General features: G+C 39.1%; 2 protein-coding genes across 2 annotated transcripts in view; one reads left to right on the top strand and one right to left on the bottom strand.

Annotated features, from left to right (window-relative positions):
- Positions 1-23,904, bottom strand: part of psmd1 (proteasome 26S subunit, non-ATPase 1) — a 41,377-nt gene that overhangs the window by 16,013 nt on the left and 1,460 nt on the right. The window contains exons 3-17 of the mRNA XM_030433426.1: positions 23,667-23,740; positions 23,070-23,239; positions 22,557-22,765; positions 22,304-22,447; positions 20,785-21,011; positions 20,000-20,060; positions 19,757-19,885; positions 19,532-19,620; positions 19,345-19,423; positions 19,088-19,261; positions 18,689-18,800; positions 18,238-18,434; positions 17,732-17,827; positions 17,089-17,153; positions 2,993-3,107 (exon numbers count right to left, since the gene is read on the bottom strand). Coding sequence (XP_030289286.1) covers positions 2,993-3,107; positions 17,089-17,153; positions 17,732-17,827; positions 18,238-18,434; positions 18,689-18,800; positions 19,088-19,261; positions 19,345-19,423; positions 19,532-19,620; positions 19,757-19,885; positions 20,000-20,060; positions 20,785-21,011; positions 22,304-22,447; positions 22,557-22,765; positions 23,070-23,239; positions 23,667-23,740 — 1,941 coding nt within the window. The remainder of the gene's footprint in view (positions 1-2,992; positions 3,108-17,088; positions 17,154-17,731; positions 17,828-18,237; positions 18,435-18,688; positions 18,801-19,087; positions 19,262-19,344; positions 19,424-19,531; positions 19,621-19,756; positions 19,886-19,999; positions 20,061-20,784; positions 21,012-22,303; positions 22,448-22,556; positions 22,766-23,069; positions 23,240-23,666; positions 23,741-23,904) is intronic.
- Positions 7,696-15,906, top strand: htr2b (5-hydroxytryptamine (serotonin) receptor 2B, G protein-coupled). Its single transcript, XM_030433427.1, has 4 exons — positions 7,696-8,157; positions 8,756-9,311; positions 12,765-12,965; positions 14,141-15,906. The coding sequence occupies exons 2-4, from the start codon at positions 9,092-9,094 to the stop codon at positions 15,121-15,123; spliced, it is 1,404 nt and encodes a 467-aa protein (XP_030289287.1). The 5' UTR covers positions 7,696-8,157; positions 8,756-9,091; the 3' UTR covers positions 15,124-15,906.

Here is a 23,904-nt window from a genome sequence, read left to right as displayed (position 1 = left end):
TGGATAAAGAATATATATCAATCTTTCTGGTATCTTTGCAGCATTAAGTTAGAATCTTTGAAGAACATTAGTGCAGGAAGACAGTGCTGTTCACTTTGCACAAGTTTTCAGATTCTAAGACGGGGCAATTTTACATTAGCCAAAGTTTTCCTAGGCTGCCGTTCAATCGTTCAGAATTTACTGTATAGATTGCTTCAGCCTTGCAAGTACACTTTGCTGCTGCTGCCATAATATAAAAAAACAAACAAACCACAAAATACAAAAACGGACACAGATTAGCCAAATATAAAAGTAGTAAAAACATATCTTTACATCTAGACATGGTAGCAGGTGGCAACTAGTGCCATCTAGCCCGTAGCCTCAAGTCTCTCAGTAAGTTTTAGAGCTGGCTGTCTGGCAAAACACTGTTAGCTGGTTGCTTAGATATTTTAAATTGGGATTAATAGATGAGAAAGCGATTTCAAAATTGGTTTCCGTCTCTCTCACATGAAAAAAAAGGGAATAAAAACAAACAAAGGACTTTGCTCTGATGCAGATAAAAATATAAATCAAAAACAATGGACAGGCTAACCCTCCATTTTGAATAAACATTTGCATTATCATTTGTTGAGCAAAGCTTTTCTAAATATGTAATAAGTACCCCTTTGAATTCTGCCATAGTCCTATAGTAGGGGTAGCAGTGAAATCTGTAGTTGGACATGAAAATGTCATATTTTGTCATTCTCGGAGATCAGTGCAACAGGGACACTTGTTTGGTTACATACAGGAAAAGGGATATCAAGAGATGCAACCAGACCACACAAATTAATGAAATTAGTGTCATCCATATCTGGTTGCCTGGGACAACTGAGTAACGGTCACAACAAGCCCCGCCTCCTTCAGTTTCCTGCCATTATCACTGAATGAAAAATGAGGCAGGACCACCTCTTCTCTCGTGGACTCGCCTCTGTTCTCAGCTGTAACTCACACCACCAGACTCAGAGGGAGGCGTCAGCTCCGCCGAGGAAAGAGAAACAAACTAGGATGATGACAGTGGAGGTAAAATAAATCATGTTTCATCAGTGCTCTCAGCTCAGCTGGCTGAGACAGTCATGTACCAGGATGATAAGTAAAGAGTGTAAAGCAAACACCAGTCGACCACATCCTGTCCCTGCTAGGCTGTCTGGGGGTTTAATTGCGGGTATTTACTGTCAAGCCCAATCAGCAGAGCACATAATATGGTTGCTTAAAATCCTCTTAATTCATGTACAGAGGTGGACTGTTATCTTCGGGCTTGTGCTTCAGTGTGAGTTAAACTTTGAAAAGATTCAGTTCAGAGCGCTATTTGCACACATCTATAAAGTTGTATCATATATCAGTATCTTAAATTCTGAAATGGTTCTTGTGAGTCTGTTTGGTATTTCACATATTTCTTGCTGAACTGTGCTCTCATCCAAATAATTAAAACAAGCTGAACTGTATTTAATATTTTCATAATGACGCTGAAAACTACAGAAAAAGTCAAAACAGCCTTCCTATGCAGGTTTGTCTTTATGTATAAAATAGATTTGGAACAAAGTCAAGTAAAAATATCTTGAGTCCAAAGGTGGGAAGAGAATGTGCTCCCGCTAAATAGGTGACCCACTTCTCTTGCCACAACATCATTACTCTTGCTAAGGACCTAATGTGCTCGAGGTTTTATTCTGAAAAAAATCAAGTAGAGGAGTTTTGGAGCTTATCAGCTCTGTAGCAGCCCTTGGCTGATCAGGTTCAAAACATTCACTTGGGTGCTTCCAGGCTCAGGACTCAATGAGCCAGGACTCTGCTTGGGCAGTGCCACCTGAGACTGATCAGCCCACATAGTTAGACAACTCAGGATCTGGCAGCTGCTCCCAATTCTGTCTTCTTCACTCGCCTTTTAGGATCTAACGAACCCAAAACACGATGACAGGGTACATCTTGGCCCCGACCCATTTTATCTGCAGATATCCCAAGAACATTTAAAAAATGTATGAGCTTTCCAGTGCTAACCCTCTATGAGAATTAAAGCTAATGTCCATAGATAGTTTAGTAATAATAGTTTAGTTTATGATTTAATCTGTGTATAAACAAGATGGTGATTAAAGCACTTTGATCAAAGTGTGCCATAATTTGAAAATTGTCATGAAGCAGGTGAGGTGCAGAAGAAGTCCTGTAAGATCCATTTGGGTTAGGGTAGGCATCCATTTTATAAATTAGATCTAGCAAGGCAACACTTGCATTGGCAGGATCATTACCAAACAAGAAAAAAATCTTTTCTCAGCAACTTCTGCAGGTGCTACAGAGCGCGAGTCTGTAATCATTAATCTAAGATGAGCCTCACAAATTGATTACTTTAAGGAAAACCCTTGGTGTAACATTTGCGTCACTGATGCAAAGATTGCATATGCTGCACAAAGACTCAAAGAAAGGACACAGGGTCCAATGATGCTTTAGTTTCAGCTTTACTGCCATCTAAGCTTTTCTTGCACATAGCCTTCAGAGGAATATTAATTCCAGTTATGACCACCTATTCCAACAGGGGTAAAGCACTTATGCAGACATCTCATTTAACAAGGACTCATTATTTACATCTTGTAAATATTAAGCAAAAAAAGATATGAAGCCCTTTGTGTGGTAATTTGATGCAAGGTTTGTTACATACAGTTCACCCTTGCATCACATAAGTATAATGAAACAGGAAGGTAAGACATTGTAAATTCTCAAATAGTGGTCTGGTGTGTATTTACCCCAAACACAAGCTATTATAGATTTCTCTCCTTTTTACAAATCAGAGTTAAGGCTCTGTTTATAGATTTCAGTGTTACACATGTTTCACATCAAAAGCCTACAATCAGTTCAGATGTCAAAATTCCTATGCTTTCTGGTAGGCTTTTAATTTGAAACACTGATTAGTTTCATTAACAGCAGCTCAACACCATGAACAAAAAAGCTTTAAGTCTAAAAGGAGGGGAATTAAGGTGGAGACACTCACCTTGTTGCCTGTCCCTGCACAGCAGATGCCCAGAGCCATGGCAGCCCCACAACGCACATGAGGGTTGTAGCTCTCAGACAAAAGAGACACCACACTAGGACACTGCTCAGGGGTCCTGAAGGGAGATGGAGAGAAAGAGAGAGAAATTCAGAGGGAGTCAGGAAGAGGCTCTGGAAGTTAAACATTAAACAGATTAAGAGTGTGGACTTCATCTTATCCAGTGCAATCCTTAGACAGAACTACAAAAAGAAAGATAAATCCTGTCTTGACAGCTCGGGTTATGATTAAAAAGGCAACATGTTCATTTCAAATTAATATTATAGCGAGGTGGAGGATAAATGTCACCAGGTAGTTTTGGTGTTAAGATAATCTTTTTTTAAACCACAATATATTTTACAATCTGTGGGCACAAGATTATCAAAGCTGCTCCACTGAAGTGATAGATGAAGTGATTTGTTCGATATTATGTAAAAACGTTGAGCCCTTGAGCAAAAGAGCCACGAGATCCATTACCATTGTCTTGTGAAGCTTGCTTGGGCAATCTTTCAAAACTGTGCGAGTTGTTTCAATATGGTGTAAGTTTGTACAACATAGCACAAATACCCAAGAAATACCATTCTGTTATACCATTAAGACATTGATTTTTAAGCCACAGGCGAATTCACCTTCACATCTACTGGCTCACTCTATTTAGAGTGTCTACATATAATTTGTTTTGAGGGAAACTGTATGAGACAACTAGAAGTTTCTGAGACAAAGCTAGACAAATTGTAGTGAGAAAAGAGAGCAAATGGATATGAAATGCTAGGTTTTGATTCATGTCTGAAAACTCTCCAAGTCCTTATGCCTTTTCTCCCAGTGTTGTGGAATGGAGAGAATAGATTTCACAGTGCCAAACCATCTTAGCCAAACCTTTTGTTGAAGGTAGAATTGGCTGTTTATGATTTTCTTTCCACCTCTAACAAATAAGTCTTTGCAAAATAAAGAGAACAATAAAGGGAGACATTATGCTCATTTTAAGGTTCATAATTGTAATTTGGGTTACTACTACAATAGCTTTACATGCTTTAGTGCTCTAAAAACACAGTTTTCTCATTCTGTGCAGTGCTGCAGCACTGTATTCTCCCTCTGTCTGAGACGCTCCGTTTTAGCTCTTGTCACTTTAAGGTAGGGCTGATTGATATATCGTTATCGTATCTATATCTAGATGTGAACATTCAAGATACTCATATCGAAAAAGCAACGATATAAACGATATAGATTACCCCGCTCGCCCTGCACGTACAGCTCTGGCAGTCACAACAAATGCACATAGTTTGTTTGATCTTCTCCCTCCCTTTACTGTTGTTACTTCATATATATTTGTCTCTGTATTGAGTTTGTGATTATTTGGTAAAGATTTCTCCATCAACCATTTGTATATATGGCTTAAAATAATCTCTTTATTTTTCTGTAAAATGCTTGGTTTTCACCGAACCCGTAGTCATATCGTATCATATCGATATCGAGATATGAAAATTTGTCCATATCGTTCAGCCCTACTTTAAGGGCCCGCTTCTGAATTCCCAGTCTGCTCTTATTGGTCAGCTCAAACGTACCTGAGCCAGGTCTACTAACAACAGCAGAGTAGCCTTGCTAAATTAATTCCTATGTAACAAACTAGATTATGCAAATGTGTGACATGGCCATGTAATGTCACAAAGTCATGGAATTAAAGGTGGGACTACTGACTACGTGGTTCAGGAGCAGTGTTCTCTGTTGGAGAGGGTATCTTCTGTTGGTGCTGAACTTTCCAGACCTTTCACATGCAAAAGAACTCTGACTCTGAAAAACCGAAGGATAAGAAAAAAACAAAAGCGGATATGGGATGCCAATTCAAATGTGTAAAAAAGAAGTTCATTACTTGTTCGTATGAAGTAACAAATTCAATTGAAAGAATCACGATAATGGGATTGCAGTGAAAAAGAAAAAACACTTAAAACGGCATGCAGTTATGAGTCAGACCACTCCACTTGCACTGTTGACTAAATGACTAAGGTTTACAAGTCAAAGGGTTGCCAAGATGAAGACAACACAGTTGTTACGCACTTCAAGTGAATTTGATGCAGTCTAAATGAAAGGCCTTAAGTAGGAGGAAAACAGTTCTTCACATTTACAGTGCACCCTTGCTTGAGGCCCTGTCGCAATGAGATACTCGATCTAAACCTAATGAGAGAAGACTCTACATTAGCACATCAGTTAAAAATGCAACCACCAATGTGTTGGTTCAAAAGATTTAATAATTATGTTTAGTGTTGTGAGAAATGGTAGTCTTGGATTTGTCTAACAGAGAAATCTAGCTGAACATGAAAGGAGAAAAATATGGACACGCTTGAAGTAATTTGTTTTATATCTGCGTTTTGCTCGTGTATGGTGGATCAGTGAAAAAAAAAAGATAAGAACAAAATCTTTCCGCAGAGATTCTTGTTTGTTTGTTTGTACACAACCAATTGTCCCAGCAACCCTTGACTGCAACTGAACAGACTGCTTCAGTTTCATACACTGAACTAAAAGATCACTGATTAGACTTAAGGGGAAAAAAAGGGAAGGTGCTATCGACTTATCTGTGCTTGGCCCTTAGCTTTTAGTTTATGTATTTTTGATAAGTTAATGAACACCAAACAGACACCAAACACGACATAAATATCAGAAATAAATCAAAGGATTTCAGGCCTGACAGCTTCAGCAAAGACAACTGCTTTTACTAGTGCTGAATTGGACTGAACCAGACAACAGACACCAAATAAAAGTTCAAACACAGCAAGGTAAGAAAGATAAAAAACGCATTATTATGAGAGCTACAGCTACATTATATTATCTTCTTAATGGTACATAAATGTATAGAAGGTGGCCAGGATTTCGGAATCCCTCAGTCTTCATTCAACACAAAATTAATAGTACTGCAAAAAAAGTACATAAAAAAAAGGGTGTGAAATACAAAAACAAGGCTTCGGGTCAAGTTTCTATCTCATTTGAACCAATAAATGGCCTGAACACAGTGAAATTATGTCTAAATGAGTATAACCTTTCGTGTGTTTTGTCTATAGCCCTGTCCATTAATATAGTTTTATCTCCACCGGTTTGTTTGGAACTAGAAGCTCAGCTCCAACATTACGTGACAATTATCGGGATCATAAATGACATTGTGAGATCTAGATCACCTATCAATTACACCTACCAGGATTAAGTTTTGTCTATTTTTGTGGTCTGATTAGGCCCCTCAATCCCTTCTTGGATGGGGATCAGATTTCAAACCCCCCAAACAAATTTAAGATTTAAGGCCACATAATTAAAGCTAACCTGACCTTAGCAACATGTAGGCTGTGAGTTAATTTGCCAACTGTCCAATATTTGCAAAACACAGCATGCTGTATACCCATTATAGGATTGAAAAGCATGAATGTGGCAATTGAAAGCTGAAGGTTTTTTGGTAAAAGCTAGACTTAATTTATGATACGTTTTGAAATTGACAGGGGACTACGGCAGCCCGAGGCAAAAGTTGAAAAAACTTTTGGTAGGTTTTTCAAAAAGTTTAATCGAAAGACTTTTCAAAGTTTAAAAAAGGCCAATTGCATTCAACAACCGGCAAAGTGAAACAACTCAGATGGAAAGAAGAAATCGATAACCAGCATTTGTTTGGTCTGAAAAGTCAGTGAAGCAATGAAGTCTGTATTTCAAGCTTGACTTTAATATTATCCTCATAATGTGTGATTGAAACCTGAAATACGTAAAAAAAAAAAAAAAAAAAAAAATCAACGAGATAAAGGATAATAAAATGTTGATTACGACTTGTGAAGGCTTGCAAACACATTCCAACCTCACTGTAAGACTTCAGTGCTCATATGTGCCAAATAAGGGATGTTTATTTTGAGATTTTGAGTGACAAGAGGCTGATGCAGCTGTGACTTAACTCCTGTTCAGGTCCTAGATGTTGCCCTGGGAAGTAACACATACAGTGAAACGTCAGCGACAGCAGGAATACAGCTTAGCTAACACATTATAGATGGATTTTGACACATTAAATGTGATTGTGGCAGTGACTAATGCAGATGCATTGTAAGAGGGCAGATCTCATTAGCTTGCTTCCTGTCCGTTACAACCAATCACCCAAACACATCATGAAAGTACCTGGACAATGCTGTATTAAACAAGTCCAGAGGCTACATGGCTTTAACATTTAAATTCAATTTAAAAGTAACCAATGTCTGGCAAAGGTGAAACGAGATGGGAGCTGTAAGTAGCAACAAGTACACTAATTTTTTTAATGATGAGTGCACACTGAGAGAAAAGATTTTGACTTGAGGCATGGAGATCAGATGAAAAAACAAATATGGTCTAAATTTTAAACTTAATTATCAAAAAGAAAATACGATTGTATTTAAAATTACTTTCTCATTCTGAAGATGTGAAGTCACAGAGGACGGAATAAAAATCTGTGGGGTACAAGTAAAATTTTCAAGCATAAACCCCCCACCCCTGCTACCTTCGAATGGAGGGGAGAACAGAAAGTGACAAATATAAACAGTGTGACGGCTGTGTTGAGGGAAATTACCTCCCAGAACCACTGGCATGTTGCCAGGATGAAGACATTCATCTGTTTTCAACAGAATCTGACTCATTGGCAAGATGAAGGGGAGGGAGTGGAGCGCAAGAGAGCGAATAGAAGGGAGAGGGTGAGCGCTGATCGCAGCCTGTGAACGCGAGGCAGAGAATGGGAGAGAGGCAGAGGAGCCACAACATCTGAAAGTTTTAAACCTGTGATCGTGGTAGCTGATGCGGAGCAAGACTGGGGGTTCCTCCAACATGTGGAAGCAAAACAAATTCCACTTCATGGACTGTTTCAGACAGAGACAGATTTAAGATTTGCCGCCGAGGGGAGGGAATTTTCTGTCATGCTCTTATTTGGCGAGGGTAGAAATATAAAGAAGAGATAGCAGAGTTTTAAAAAGATGTTAAACTAAGAGGTGTGCAAAGATTGTAATGCAGTGGACCTTAGGCTGCACGGTTTTCCCAGCAAAAAATACTGCTTCAGTGTTTATGAAAGTAAGGACGCAGCAGCTTGGAAAAATACTCAAGGAGTTGTGACGTCAAGGCGGAACTTAAACTTATGCTACCTTCAGGCGCAGGTAAGAAACTTTAGATAAATTACACTAATGCTTATTTACGCTTTGGTTCACTTTGCTTTGTATTGGAAATGCTAAATAAAAAGGACACAATGTGCTCGAGTCACAATTGGACTGAAAGGCTGGTTGCCGAATCCTTTAAAATAATCAGAAAATAAAGACTAGACAGCATTCCAATTTCATCACAGCCGAGGCAATGTTAAATTGGAGTGCTGTCCTAGTGTTTTTGTTTTATATTAATCAAGTTATACTTTGACTGTAAAGAGTCATGTATCTTTCATCTAAAAATTCATCAAGGAGGTTTTCAAATCCTACCTAAATACCTAACCTTTGTTTTAAGTTTAGTTAATTTAATTTTTTAAATATCTCTATCAAATCTGGTCACACATTAATCTAGTAGTTTTTGAGAAAAAATGATTGTACAAGTTATTTTCCGCAAGTTTTCCAGCTTGGAAAATGTCTTTGCTATAATGTGGAAACAATTGTCACCACACAGGAAAGACCCTCTTCATTTGTTTCAATAAATGTCTCTCATTGTTATGCCATCATTCAGACAAAGCAAAGCAAATGGGTAACAAGATATTCCTGTTCTTTTTAACAGACTTGTATCTTTTAAGAAGATGCAGTGGATGAGAAGAGTATCAACTCCCTGGGACAATGACAACCCCTGCTAACATCTCACAGTGGAAGTACTGATCGTGTTGGGATTATTGTCAGCATTGGATCTCGTAGTGTTGGACCTGTAATTTTGCAGTGGATCTAGCAGATATTCCTTTTGATTTGTACACTGCAAGGGCGATGGGGCATCCTGTACACTGACCTGCCCTACCCTGTGTCCTTGCCTGAAGGACCCAGTGACAATGCTGACCGAGTGTCAAACACCAGACAGATCACAGCCCCAACCCACGCTAAAGCCTGCTGTAATCTCTGCAGCACCATGTCTCAGTCAGGAGACGTTAAGTCGTTGAATTGGTCTGCCCTGCTTATCTTCATGGTCATCATCCCGACTATTGGAGGAAATATCCTGGTCATTCTTGCTGTGTCACTTGAAAGAAAGCTGCAAAACGCCACAAACTACTTTCTGATGTCGCTCGCTGTAGCTGATCTGTTGGTGGGAGTCATTGTGATGCCCATTGCCCTTGTCACTATTCTCAACAGTAAGTTTAGCATGGTACTGTGTTTTTGAAAAATTTACAGTCCATTATATCCATATCTCTACTGAGAAAACATGTCCTTGTCAATGCACAGATTAATTCCTTGACACCATCCTGATCAAATGTTGAGACAAATGACATTACCCTTTTATCTAGCTACATTTTTAACGTATGTGCTGATCAGTTCGAAAAGAACCTTGGATAAAAGGACCTATAAAACTCTTTACCATTACTAAAAAATGTGTCCGAAGGCAACAATATTTTATAGTGAGTGTGTGTCTGAAGGGTGGGCGCATCCTGTAGCCAGTTACAGGCATTTCCCTATTTCAATGGAAAATTGTATTAAACCTTTATTAGCCTTATGAATAAACACAGAATAAATAACAGCCGGATTAATTTATGGGCAGCAAAGGGGGATAAAAATAGTTTGCGAGCAACACTCGATACAATCACAACTATCTATAAACAAATTACTCTAGAAAGAAATGATGGGTAATAAACATAAGACTTCCTCTTGCAGTGGTAGCAGTTGCACAGCTTGGACTAAAATACTGGTCAACTGTCACCTATAGGAATTAATGTTAATACAAAACAGTTTTATTTTAATTCCAGTCACAGTGTTGTGTAAATACAGCTGTGTAGGAAGTGATTTAGTCTATTCTCTTTCACTATAAAACATAAAATCATGCAATGAATTTACTCCATTTCTGTCTGCATGTTTTACACATTTGGGTTTTAGGTTTTATCTCATGCCCTGATGTGTACCAAGACAAGTCCTAATCCTTTGCTTGAGAACAGTTGCAGTAAGGTTTGAAAGCATTCATGCGTGCAAGTGCGTCATCTCTGAGGCAGAAAAATGTACCAGCTTGATTAAAAACAACAATTTCATTTTAGGGATTGGCATTTGTTGATTAAGAAAAGAAAGTTTAGAAAGTCACTGTATTCTCTTACACTTAATAATTTGGAAATAATACAGCTGCGCCCTAAAAGATTATGATTCATATCATCAGTTCAGAAGACCAAGAGTTGACTCACAGTTTGTTAGTTGAAACGGTTGTTTCTGTTATTAGTTGTTACTGTAAACAGAGACATGCAGGAGTAACCGCATGGCAGGCTGAACTCTTTACAAACAGTCTAGTCTCAAAATGAACTTGCCACAAAATAAACTGCAATGGAAGTATAGAAGAGTAACTAACGCTTGGCTGTGCAACACTACTCATACTGTATTGCTGTGAGAATCTCAGCTGCAGCACTGATTGCTACTAAAGTCAGCTAAACTACTTTTGAAAGTACAGTAACCTCCTCTAGCTCTATGGCGCATTAAAATTGTATAACTAAACAAAAGACTTTCTCTGACTGTGTGGGCATTACAGGGAAAACACTACAACCTTTTGTAGGGCAGATGTAGGTGTTTAGTGTTGGATGGCTGCTCTGTAGATGCACTGAGCTGACATCAGCTGGCCAGGGAAGTGAACTACAGTTCTTATATTTGTAATTAAAGTGTGCTGAACAAAAAACATCAGTAATGATGTTTATGAAGATGAAAAAATATCTATGGACAAGAAATAGGATGAACAACTGAACCACATGGTGGTTATATGGTCAATAGCGTTGCCAGCGATACATCACTGCTCTGCAGTTCTGCCGAGCAGTGATGTAACGCACCCTAAAGCCCCACACAAAGAAAAACTACCAAATGATGCAGGCAGGGACACGGATTCAGATAAAAGATCAATTGCAAGACAATAGAGCATTCAGTATTCAAGGCAGCTGGTATACAAAGTTGAGCAAGACACTAATGTTACACCTGTATGGACCACCAGTCATGTTCCACATCTGCTGGGCAGATGAATTCAAAGCATACAGGGAACACCTTGAAAAAAGGAGTAATGGATCTGCTTGTTTAAAGCACAAGATGTGTGAACAGATGCTGTTGTAAACGTATAGCTCCATGTGACAAGAAACTATCAAGACACACGATTTGGTGTTGCTACCTCAAGTGTCGCACCAACCAGGCATCCTATCTCATTCCTTTCAAAAGAAAACTTCAATAGCTTTAATAAAATAATTTTGACTCTGATCCACCTACACCTTTTAAGTGAACAGTATATATACATATATATTATGAAAAATATTATGGCACCGCTAATAATTCTTAAAAACAACAACAACGCATTAAGATTAATTAAAAATGTAAGCTTGTGTAAACAGAAACTTATGGACATCCATTACCCTAAACTATGTATATATGCTGACATATACACTGCCCGGCCCAAAAAAACCAAACAAATAAAAAAAAAATGTAAAAACCCACACACTTATAATTGGACGGCATTTAGCTTTAGCATGCGCTGTGGCATCACTTTGACAAGCTTATACAATGTCACAACATTTGTTTCTGTGCAGCGTTGCATTAATTTTCCACAAGGATCTCTATTGATGATGGGAGAGTCGGGCCACTGTGTAAAGTCTTCTCCATCCCAAAGATTCTCAATGGGGTTAAGGTCTGGAGTCCCAGGTCACTGATTCATGTGTGAAAATTTTGCATCATGCTCCCTGAACCACTCTTTTGCAATTTGAGCCCAATGAAACATGGCATTGTCATCTTTAATATGCCCATGCCATCAGGGGAAAACAATTATTTGATGAAAAACCTGGTCATTCAGTACATTCAGGCCATCAACTGACCTCATTTTTTGGGTGAAATCTGAAATGTGTAATAGACACAAGGGCAAGGCAGAGGGGTCAGTAAAAGTTGCACTCATTAATTCAAATTGAAATCAATAAAAGAAATGTAAAAAGAATTTCCCTTCTACATCTACTTGGACATTGCAAGCTACACTGTTGATTGTACCTTTTTGATGGAGTTTTAAGTCCCATGCCAAATTCAAAGGATCTATATTAAGAACAAGTCAAGTATTGGTCAATAAATATACCATCCAGATGAAACCTCATCAAAACTATGACTCAGAAATTCCCCCAAGTGTGACAAGAAAAGTGTTGCAAGGAAAATAATTGGAGGGGGTGGCATGACAAAAGAATATTATGTGAAAGAATATTTCCAGCTACAGTCTTTTGCAATGTTAATGGGTGACGGGACAAAAGCCAGAACAATTATTTGCCAATTTTATGCCTGGAACTGAAAATAAACACTACTGTTGAGCATAGTCTCCAGCAGATCTTCATAAAGAGCTCTTAGCTCCATAAACAGTCAATGAACCCGCCTTTTTCCAGTAAAGTCATTCCTCAGAGAGATAAACAAACACAAATCTTTTGCATGAGTGTAATTTCTAATCACTTGCCATTGCGGTATATCTCCCATAACTGTCAGAGTACAAGACCAAAGTCTTTTTGGAATGAAAATGGGTCACATCAATGAGTACTTTATAGGGAGTTACTAACTTTACAACAATTGACTGTCTTATTGGACTAATTTCCTTTTCATCTTCTCTTTAGATTCAAACTGGCCTCTTCCGGAACCCCTCTGCCCCTTTTGGATTTTCTTTGATGTGTTGTTTTCTACTGCATCCATCATGCATCTCTGTGCCATTTCATTGGATCGCTACATTGCCATCAAGAAGCCAATCCAACACAGCCAGTACAAATCCAGAGCCATAGCAATGGTGAAGATTGCACTGGTGTGGCTCATTTCAATTTGTAAGCACTTAAATTCAAGTTTAAGTCTTCACTTTAAAAAAAAAATGTCATATGAATGATCCGATTTCTTGACATTAGATCCATGGCAGACAAACTCAGAAATATATACCAAATGGAATAAAAGCAGACACTCTATAAAAGCAACCCTTCAGCTACAGTGTATTTGGAATCAGATGAGGCTGGTCAGTGACATTCCATTTAATTGCTCAGAGTGAATCTTAAAGATTTCCTATGGAGACAACTATCAATTTTTTGAGAAGCTGGTGTTTTACCAAAAGTGAATTTGTACAAAGCAAGCTGCACTATTGCTGCAGCTAAAAAGATGTACAAAGTAAAGCATTAGAGCGTTAAGCTTAAGATGCAAAAAAGTGATTTCAAATGTAAGGACTAGAAGGCCACAAGTTTGTACAGACAATGAATGGGCCCCTTTAAAAAAAAGGCGGATTATTATTTTAAGAATGTAAGTTTCAGGAATAGAAAGCATTGATAGGTGGGCTGGACTAGCTACTACTTTGCTTTCAAACCTGTTGTTTTAAGAATCATCTTTCTGCATTATCTTCTAAAAGGTCTTGTATGATTGTTAAGCTGTTTTGTTCAAGATCTGCTAATGATGTTGGATCAGATTAAAAAGTAGCTTCTGGCTATTATATTTAACACTAGAGTGTAAAATGGTGGCCAAATTCACTGTAGCATTACTTATCTGCGCTTTTGGTGGCCTGAGCACTGACACACTGTAGTTTGGTTGATGTGTTTAGTTTCATGAGCTTCATTTCATGAACAAAGCCAGAGGATCAGATGGAATGAAGGGAGCAGACAGAACTGTTAGAGCTTTTACCACGACTGTATCCTGATGCTCAGTTTCAGAGGGATTGTGGCAGACTATGGGTGAACAGTTTACAAAACAGGAAATCTTGCAATCAGAACTTGCCTTGTTAATCCTGACACTGTCCTTTCATCAAACATGCTTCTATTCCTACTTCAACCACACTCATTATATGATCAAATAAACACCGTGCTCTTTCACAAAGATGAAAAAAGAAGACTTCTGTGGTTAGAGTTGAAAACATAAACAACAGCTAATTTAACTGTCCCGAGTTCAGAATTTAGGGAAAAAAAAAAAAAAAAAAGATATTTCCTGTTTGCCAACACTAAATGTTCCTATCATTTTTTTTCAGGTATTGCAATCTGGATTCCAATTAAGGGGTTTGAGAACTACCATTTTTCCAACACCACCAACACCAACATCACCTTTATCTTTAACAGCACATGCCAGCTGAATAAGGACACCTTCCCGGATTTTATCATTTCTGGGTCCTTGGTGGCATTCTTCATCCCTCTGACCATCATGATGGTCATCTACCTACTTACTGTCCAAGTGCTGCGCAAAAAAGTTTTTTTGCTCAGGTCAAAGGTGTCTCAGCGCTTTAGCTATCCGACAGTCCCCGCAGTTTTTCAACTTGGAGGGAACAGGGAACAGACTGCAGGTCCACCTCAAGCTCAGCAACTGAACATGTTGAATGGCAGACTTCCCAGAATAGAAGAAAAAACCAAGACAGGCACAGCGCACTCCCCTACAGGAAATGAAATATCTTTTCGGAGAATGTCAACAATGGGCAAGAAGTCAATGCAGACTCTGAGCAATGAGCAGCGCGCTTCAAAGGTGCTGGGCATCGTATTCCTTCTGTTCGTGATCATGTGGTGCCCTTTTTTCATTACCAATATCTCCTCTGTGCTATGCAAACGGTGCAAAAAAGAAATTATCAACAAACTCATGGAGATATTTGTTTGGGTGGGATATGTGTCATCAGGTATCAACCCGCTGGTCTACACCTTATTCAACAAAACTTTCAGGCAAGCGTTCAGGCGCTACATTACCTGTAACTACAAAAGCTTTTCCAGTCATGAGCCAGGATTGCACCAAAGGCCATCAATTACAGATCGGACCTTTACAAGGTTTTCATTCAAATCTTCAAAGACAGAAACCTCTCAACGGTTCCTGAAGCGGGGAATGAAGAATGGTATTGGATCAGTAGGGTACCAAAGTCCACTGAGGTGTGGGCAAGCACCTGTACAGCCATCCAGTGGAGTTATGTTAGATGCAATCCTTTTGACTGAAAGTGAAGGTGGTAAGCAGGTGGAACATGTTAGCTGTGTATAGGGATACCAGACAAATTAATCAGAACGCATTATCAGAATCTGTCATTACTCTCAATTTGATTGTCAAGCCATTTTTTGTCAGTACTTATTACACACTACAAAACAGTGACATTTGACCTATGGTCGTCTGATGTTTGTTTACATCAGTAATGTTTTTGTTTTTTTAACAACCCCAAAGTAACATTTTCAATTCTGGTAATTTCAGAGAAACCTTTTTATCCAGAAGTCACTCCTCTGTTATGCATGTGAATTTATATGGTGACAATATTACTCAATGGGCTTTTAAAATAGACTGTCAACAATGTGAATTCCCCATGACGCGTTACAGGTCAGCTAAAAACAAAACAAAGACAGGGATATCCCCTATGAAAGGTCAAAAGTTGACAGCTTTCAGGCCATCAGACAGGTGAGGAGTGCAGGCACAAGGATATTAGAAACTCTGAATACAGTATACAATATATCCCTACACTGAGCCTTTAACTTAACTTTGGCTATCTAAATATGCTGTAAAACATCTCAAACCACAAGCTTACATTTTGTTAAGACAACCACAACTCTACCTTTCTATTCTCTTCTGCAACAAACACATATGCATTGCACTCTTGAAGCGATACTTGTATTTGTAATTGTATTTGCTGGACCTTTGGAAAGCACTCTTGTATGTATATTGCAGTCTGATGTTTTGATATGTTAAAGGGTTTCCAAATTAAAGATGTATATAAGGAAAGAAAATACAGATTGAATGGAAACCTCAATGTGTTCAATAAAAAAAATTGTTTCTGAACTAAGAGAAAAGAACTGCGGCATTCATTCTTTTTTTTTTTTTTATGTCTTCACTGTGCTACTTTCATTGTGTCAGCAATTAAAACTTCTCATGAACCAGCACTGACCAAAACACAACAGGACAGCCAAATATAAACACTGTAAATTAGACAGGCTCAAGAGATCAGCAAATAGCAAACATAACGACAAGGTCACTGTGTAACCACTATCTATATACTCCCTTTATGCCTAACAATTTCAGTTTGTCGTTTGCCTTTTCACTGTTAATGATCAGAAATTTTATCATGCAAGAATAGCAGAGACTTCAGACAATTGAACTCAAATCTGTCCTTCTTGTGTGCAAGTGTGCATGCTGTAGGGCTGGAGAGAGTTATCCATGAGCCATTAGGGTGGGAAGTTGGAGGCCAACTGAATTGTTCTGGTTCAGAAGTCTTTCTAAACACAGTGAAGATTTATGCAACGTTTATCTAATGGCCAATTGATCACGCAGAATATCACATAGCCTTTTTTGGACTTAAAAAATATACACCCTGATATTTGTGCACTGGCTGGGCGGTCTGTTTAAACATTGCTCTGGTCTCTGATTGGTAAATACATACTGGCGCACAAGTAATGAACCCCTATAAACAGGCAGGATGAAAATGTGAGTGACAATGACAAGTACGTCCAGATTCTTCTGACAGAAGAATACATAGATGAAATCATTATAAAGTCTTTTAAAAAAAAAAGAGAAAAAAAACCGAAGCAAGAATAAATCAAAATAATAAAATACCATATATTTTTTTTGAAATACCACAACAATTTGCAATAGCAGCAGTGTTTTCACATCATGCATAGGTACACGCATTAGTACCACTTGTTTTAAACATGTAAATGTAAGGAGGCATTGTGCAGTGTCAATCTAGTCTGATGAAGAGAAATTTTGCAACTCTGAAACATCACTTCTTTGGTGGATTAAATAAGTGGATATTGGTGCTCTGTAGTGATCCCTTTATTCTTTTATTTCATTTATTATATTTAACATGTAAATGTTGCCATTATTTAAATTAACATAGAAATGCTGTGTTTTACTCAGTCTTAACATAAGGCAGTGTGTGTGTGTGGCTTCACAGAGAAGAGGATCTGGTGCAGGTGAGGGAATTAAACAGTGTTCATAGCTTAAATCATTCAGTCTGGTCCTTACCTGAACAAGATGAAGCCGATGGACTCAACAGCTGCCCTTCTGACATCATCGTTCACGTCACTCACCTTACAGTAAAGAAAATAAGCAAAGCAGTCATAACCAGAGCTGGAGTCTAAACCTAATGATAGTCTCACAGTATGAGGAAAATGCTCCACTATCACACCATCTGATAACTTCAGCTTGTCTGAAGTGCCACCTACAGGGCAAAAGGTTGCTGTTGCTACAAAATAGCCGGTAAAAGCAGAATGACTTATACATACATCTTTCAACTGTAATGTTATAACTATTTTGCAAAGTTATCCCCATAGTAAATTTAGGTGATTCTAATAATTAGTACTGGTTGAAATAAAGATTATTAAGCTATATTCAGAACCATTAGTTTAGCTTCAGGCACGAATAGGAAAACACTAATGTGCTGTATTAGAACTGAATGCAAGAAGCATGGAAAAATGTTTTGCTTCCCAGAGAAATTACAATGGATGCTTTAAACAAATAATCACCATATTCAAATATTTTGAATTATAATGCCAACTACAGTTGTACAGCTGTGGACGTTGGCATCTGCTTCACCAAGCATTAGAAACCTGCCTTTCTTTTAAGTGAAATAATGTGTTGTGAAGAGGGCCGAACAGGACACACTCACAGCAACATGTAGCAGACGTCGGATGGCCTTGTTGTTCCCGGAGCCGCAGTAGGCCATACCCACCGTGTACATACCAGAGCGTCGCAGGATGGGGTCCTATCATAGACAATGAAAGAAAGCAGAGCTTTGGGACTAGGTATCCGGATACACAACTACAATCATCAACATAGTTTAAGTCATTTCCCACATAAAGCTCTCACAAAGGACTCCTACCAGAAAGTACAAAGTGAAAGCCTCATGTGTGACATGAAACAAACACACAACCGGAAGTTGTACGAGTAGAGAAAGGACTCAATACATCCACACATGACAAGTAGAGGGTTTATGGAGAACAATGACCTAGTACAGAGGTTTCTGTTTTTTTTTATATCCCCAATTATTTCTCTCTAGTGAGTAATCAAGCATAATGTATTGTTACTGTATGTATAAGTTGCACAAAGGCCACAAAAACAAAGTACTACAACATCAGATATACATGACATGCTTTCTATGCTTTCCAGCCTTACCTTGTCTCTGCAGAGGCTTTCAATAAGGGCATCAGCCTCCTCCATGCGTCCATACATGACCAGAGCAATTCCCACCGCCAGACCACGCAAGATCTTCTCATGCTGCGTCTCCTGAGCATAGCCCACCATGTCCTCAATAGCCTGGGCTGACTTGGATCCCAGCATGACCAGACCCAGGGCCAGGCCTGCAGCTTCACCTGGGAGTTTATATGATATTGTCAGCAGTTTTCCTTTTTGTTTTCTTTTTTACATATTCATCTATACTATTTTTGGGCAAACATCATTATTTCTTCAATGCAATTTTACTTTAACTCTTTTCATCGGTTTGTTAAAACGTTCATATCAAAATGTTTCAATCTATTAATTTAGACAGATGTAATAGCAAAGCAGTGAGGACTATAAACTTCAGAAAACCTTTCCATTTTCAGAGTTTTGTCTAAAGCCTACACACCAGTAACGGCATCATCCTGGTACAGGTTGGACTTGAGGAGGTCGTAAACATCCTGTCTGGCTGTACCCAGAGCAGCCAAACCAAGGCCAAGGGCTCCCCCATGACGGACAATCTGCGACACAAAAAAATAAAATGGGCCCTAAGAGTTGGAACACTGAAACATAAATGAATCAATTAACACAGTGGCGTGAACTAGTTCCCTGGTCTTTGCTACAAACTTCTCGATGAAGCTTTTGATTGTAAATCCATGTAACAATGTATTTTCTTTTTGTATTTCAACTTAGTTCAAATAAGTTCTGAATAAGTTCAGATTGTCTCCTTTCATACGTCTTTTCACAAATCACATTCAAGTATATTTGACAATGACCTTGCCTTTAAAGTAAACATCAAAATACTCACGTCATTGCTGGCATTCTTGAGCTGACTGAGCAGGTAGTCAATGATGTCCCCGCCATGGTTGGCATGAATGAGTCCCAGAGCGTACAAGCCTCCTCCCTCCTGGTAGGCTGAGCCCGGGGAGGTGTCTTTGGGCAAATAGGTGGCCATCAACTGGAGAGCCTCTTTTTCATGTCCCTGAAAAGCACAGTATGATATGTTCAAAATGGAATCTGTAATAAAATAGTTTTTTCCGATTTCTTATATTATCATTTAAATACCTTGTGGATGACACCCAGACTTGCTGTGGCTGTGAACTTAGCCCAGTTGGTGGCTCTTGCAAGCCATTCCAAGTTTTCTCTACAAAATAAAAAAAAACAACAACAAATGACCCTTGGAGTAAACGACTCTCTCAATCTCTTTATGCATACTATGAAATACAAGTTTCCATTCTGGCAGCACAATTACCTAAGGAACTGATCACTGGTCGTTCCTGTGTGCATGAAAGAGTTGGCTATTACTGTTGCTGTGTGGCACACTGAATTTCGGACTGCATCCTGGAGTGAAAGAAAAAAAACCAACAGCAATAAATATAAAAGCTCAAGCTGAGACACGTTTGTTTTGCTATTCGTCTGAACATGTAAGCAATATTTTGGTCTCAAAGCCTCTCATCTTGTTGTCATCTTAAATCACCTTTGTGTTTTTGAGGATCATTAGATCTGTGTTGTTATTTCGGATTAGGAACTGCAAGTGCAGCTCAATGGCCATCTCCCCGCTTAGGATTTTGATCATCTTGGCGTTCTGGTCTTTCGGCTCATCTTTCTACAAAAACACAGACAAACAATATGATGGTCCATTAATCAAAGTAGTTTTATTTAGACATAGAAAAATGACGCTACCAAGTATCACAAAGGTTCTATGGTCCAAAGAGCTCACCGTTTCGGCTGGCTTTCCAGCTGGGGAGCTGCCAGCCTTGTCATCTGTTTCCATTGCATCACTGAAAAACACAAATAAAAACAAATTTTGTCAATGTTGAATAATTTCATAATAAGTAAGTGCATCTTTGATTCAAATAAGCCCATGTACAATTTCAGGTAGAGCCCCCAGTCTCCCATATTTTCACTGCACTTGGCCTAACAGCTACCCAATTAGTGAGCAATAAAAATAATGGTAAGGTAAAATGTTATCAGTGTCCACATTTAAATTAGATACTGACATAATTTGCACTGAAATGTTTAGTTAAACATTGCATCTAAGAAGTAATATAACCAAATGTTTTCGACCAATGTTTAACCTTATCAATTCAACTTTTAACCATTTTGTGAATGTTTTCTTACCTTAAGACCCACTGACTAGTCTAAAATTTCAACTTCAGTTTAAACGTAAAAGGAAATAAGTCGTTAGAAACATACCGAACATGCATAGTATAGTATAGTATAGTATAGTATAGTATTAAACATATGCACAGCAAAGACCAAAGCTTGTACGGCTCAATCTTTAACATTCTAACTCTGATGTTCTGAACTTGTGTACTGAACCATCCTGCTGCTATGTTAAACATTCAGAATTGTGTCAGAGGACTGACTTTCTTCCATACTGGGATAGTTAAGGCCTTTCAGATATTTTCTTAGTAACTCTTCGTAGTGAAATGTGTGAACATGAACAAGACACGTAGCTTTAGTCTAGTTACTAGTTTATCCTTATTCTCTTCCCCTGCCCACCTGTCTTTGTCTGGTGTGGGCACAGTGCCAGTATTTGTAGAGCCAGGGACTGCAGGGATAGGTGTTCCAACAGTCCGCAAGTTCTGGATGACAGAGGAGAGGAACTGCTGGCTGGCACTCTCATACAGGTCAAAGCAGATCTGATAGGCCATCAGCAGGTTGTCCTCCTTCACTAGCTTTTCTAGGATGTCACTCACAGCTTGGGGGTCATCCAGGAATATCAGACACTAAGGGGGTAAGGAGCAAAACTTATTAGAGGGATTTGACTTTCTGAAACAGTTCTTGGGAAAAGAAATTGTGTGAAAATAGTGAAATGCATTTGATCAATAAAAAGAATCTCATCAGGAGCTGCCACTGTGATTCAGGGCCAATACTGGTCAGTTTGTTTAAATATCGTGAGTATTGAGATTGAGGAGTCACGTGCTGATTTGGGTTGATTTGGGTGGGGTCTGAGCCGGTCGGCCATGATGGTAGGAGACGCTATCGGTTGTCAGGGGCAACGCCTGCAGAACTTCACAGAGGCGCGACTAAACAGTCCAGAGCTCTTTAATTTCTGCGCATTTATTATTTCGGCGGGACAGAGACGGATCTACGAATACGAGAAAGAAAAGGAAGAAAGTAATGCAATGCAAAAAGATAAGGCGAAAGAAAAGGGACCTTACAGGAACAAGCTCACACCAAGCGCATAACAGCGGTATTTGGAGAAGCTCTCGGACATCCAAAATATCGACCCATACGAGCTCCCTGCAGAGGAATGGCACAGAGACCTGGATCATTTACCTCCATGCACATACATGGACATCGTCAGTTACCTTGTTTTTGGTGTAAGTTACTACACAATGCAGGAGTTTAAAAGCCACAAGTCTTTGGAAAGTTACGAGACTTTCTGCTGTGGCTGGGTGCAGGACTTGGCCATCTACAAGCCTCCAGGTGGTGAAAACAGCGTTGTACTGACAAAAAGACATTTTTAGAGAACGTACCCGAGTGTAAATGCAGAGGCAATACTGAAGCAGTTTTTAACGCAGCAGTGACTACCAGGCATGGTAAAACAGTGCGGAATTGTAAAAACCTCCTCTACTACAGAGTTAAGAACACACGTAAACAATCGTGTTTTGCCAGCGGCATCCTGCCATCATGGCGGAGAGGGGGAAGATCCCGCGAGATCGAGGGAGGGGCTTTGTACCATGACGACAACTCCTCACTCTCAATACAGCTGACAATCTGTAGAATCAAACGTCACTCAGTTGCCAGTTCAGCAATGAACATTTAGGCTTCATCAAGAAGAAATTACAGGGCTGGTGTGTTGCAATGCATTACTTTTAGCTACGGGTGAAAAAAACATTTTTTTTTAATCAATCAAAACAGTAAAAAAAAAAAAAAAAGTCACCATTCCTTACACTACAGTGACCAACCAGAACATATAAGAGTGAATGTTCCGAAAAAGGACATGTATGTATTACATTGGTCAGGTTAGTCAGAGAGATGATAGATTAATTGTTTTCGAGGATCTAATTGTTACCTGGCAGACATTGATGAAATCAGGCTTCTCCAAGTTCATGTAAAGCTTCACTAGCACCCGCAGCACCTCGTTGCGGAACTTCTTGTTCTGCATCAGGGACATGCACACCTTCAAGCTGTAGGCTAGGAGGCCACTAACATCATTCTGCATGAGAAAAGAAATAAAGTTATCAAAATTATCAAAGTGATTCATGAAAAGCTAGAAATCTTTCAGTACAATCAACAGCAGTAGGTGAACGACAGTAGGTGCTGACCGATTCTAAGATGGTCTTCTCAAACATGTCAAGTCGCCTGGTCTCCAGGGCAATGCCAATGGCCTGTTTGTATTTGTGGTCATCTAAGCAACGCAAGAACATCTTGTTGACAATGCCCTCAAGGCGGGGGTCGATGCCTATCTTCTCCTCATCCTCTGGAAGCTCAGCATTCTCCACCCGTAGCTTGGTGTAGTGGTCGATGCATTTGGCTAGCAGCAGACAAAAACAGGATTAAAAATGAGAAGGGCTCCATGTAACTTCTGAAGTCAGTGATGTAATTGAAGTCCACATATTTTTCCATTTGCTCCTCATTGGCTTGCTCCACCACAAATCCCTGGTAGGTTTAAAACTTTAAGAAACTGGAAGTAAGGATTTTGTTTTTTCCTTTGAAATTACCAACATCACACTTGTTATGCATCACAGCAGTATCCAAATAAGAGAAAATATATATGATCATTTAAGAAGCAGGTGAGTCAGGTAACTGAGGTCATGTGATTTAGTGTGATCACTCACCAATGATGGTCTCCACATATTCTGAGTCATCTGTGACATTGAAGAGCTCTCCAGCACCGAGAGCATAGTTCAGAGATTCCTCAAAGGCTCCGAGGTGGTAGAAAACCTTGGAAGCCACCAGGGCAGCAAACGCTCTACTCCGAAATGTCTCATCCTCGTACAGGACCTCGCTGTGAGTGGACAGCAGATAGTTACGCAAGACTGAAAAATTGGACTAGCAAGAGATCTTTTCTTTTTGTGTTAGTGCTGAATATAAATGATCAATTCTAAATAGTCACAGCCTCTTCCAGAAATAGGCAAGCTCTGAAATTAGGAAGGAAGCAGGGATCTGCCTAAGAAACCTGGTCTATCACACACGCTCACAGATAATTCAAGAATCTTCTTGTCATAATAAGGGACACTGCACTGCTCTGACTGCTATGATTCATTTCATCTGCATCACCACTCGTATGACAGGTGAATATATCGCACACCTAATATACTTTTAGATAAAGGGATTCTTTTGCGCTACAACAGACAAAGAAAAACACAATTAGGAGCTCAATTTATTGCAGCTTAATGCAACATTGTTGTGTCATTTATGGTTACAATACTTACATTTTATCCACTGATCCTGAAATCTCAGCCCAGAAGTCATTCACAATGGAGTTTAGCTTGTGAAGGGCAAACTCCTGCCAACAAAACAGAGCAGATAGTTAATTTACATAACAGTTCTGTGTTAACCACTGTCGCACTGTATGTTCTGTCATTACATGGGATCCAGCTTAGTTTACTCCACAGCTGTTATAGTTTGGGCCCATGGAGGAAGCTATGTCAAGGTACAGTCAGTATTGAG

The sequence above is a fragment of the Sparus aurata genome, chromosome 11 (assembly GCF_900880675.1).
Source record: "Sparus aurata chromosome 11, fSpaAur1.1, whole genome shotgun sequence".
NCBI classification, from domain to species: domain Eukaryota; kingdom Metazoa; phylum Chordata; class Actinopteri; order Spariformes; family Sparidae; genus Sparus; species Sparus aurata.
The sequence above is the reverse complement of the archived record's forward strand: the minus strand, read 5'-3'. Positions and strand labels throughout refer to the sequence as shown.

Bases quoted from the DNA above. Each gene is read 5' to 3' on its own strand.
- htr2b (XM_030433427.1), top strand. From the start codon at position 9,092: ATGTCTCAGTCAGGAGACGTTAAGTCGTTGAATTGGTCTGCCCTGCTT. The intron at 9,312-12,764 runs GTAAGTTTAGCA...TCTTCTCTTTAG, and splicing joins CCTTGTCACTATTCTCAACA to ATTCAAACTGGCCTCTTCCG. The intron at 12,966-14,140 runs GTAAGCACTTAA...ATTTTTTTTCAG, and splicing joins GGTGTGGCTCATTTCAATTT to GTATTGCAATCTGGATTCCA.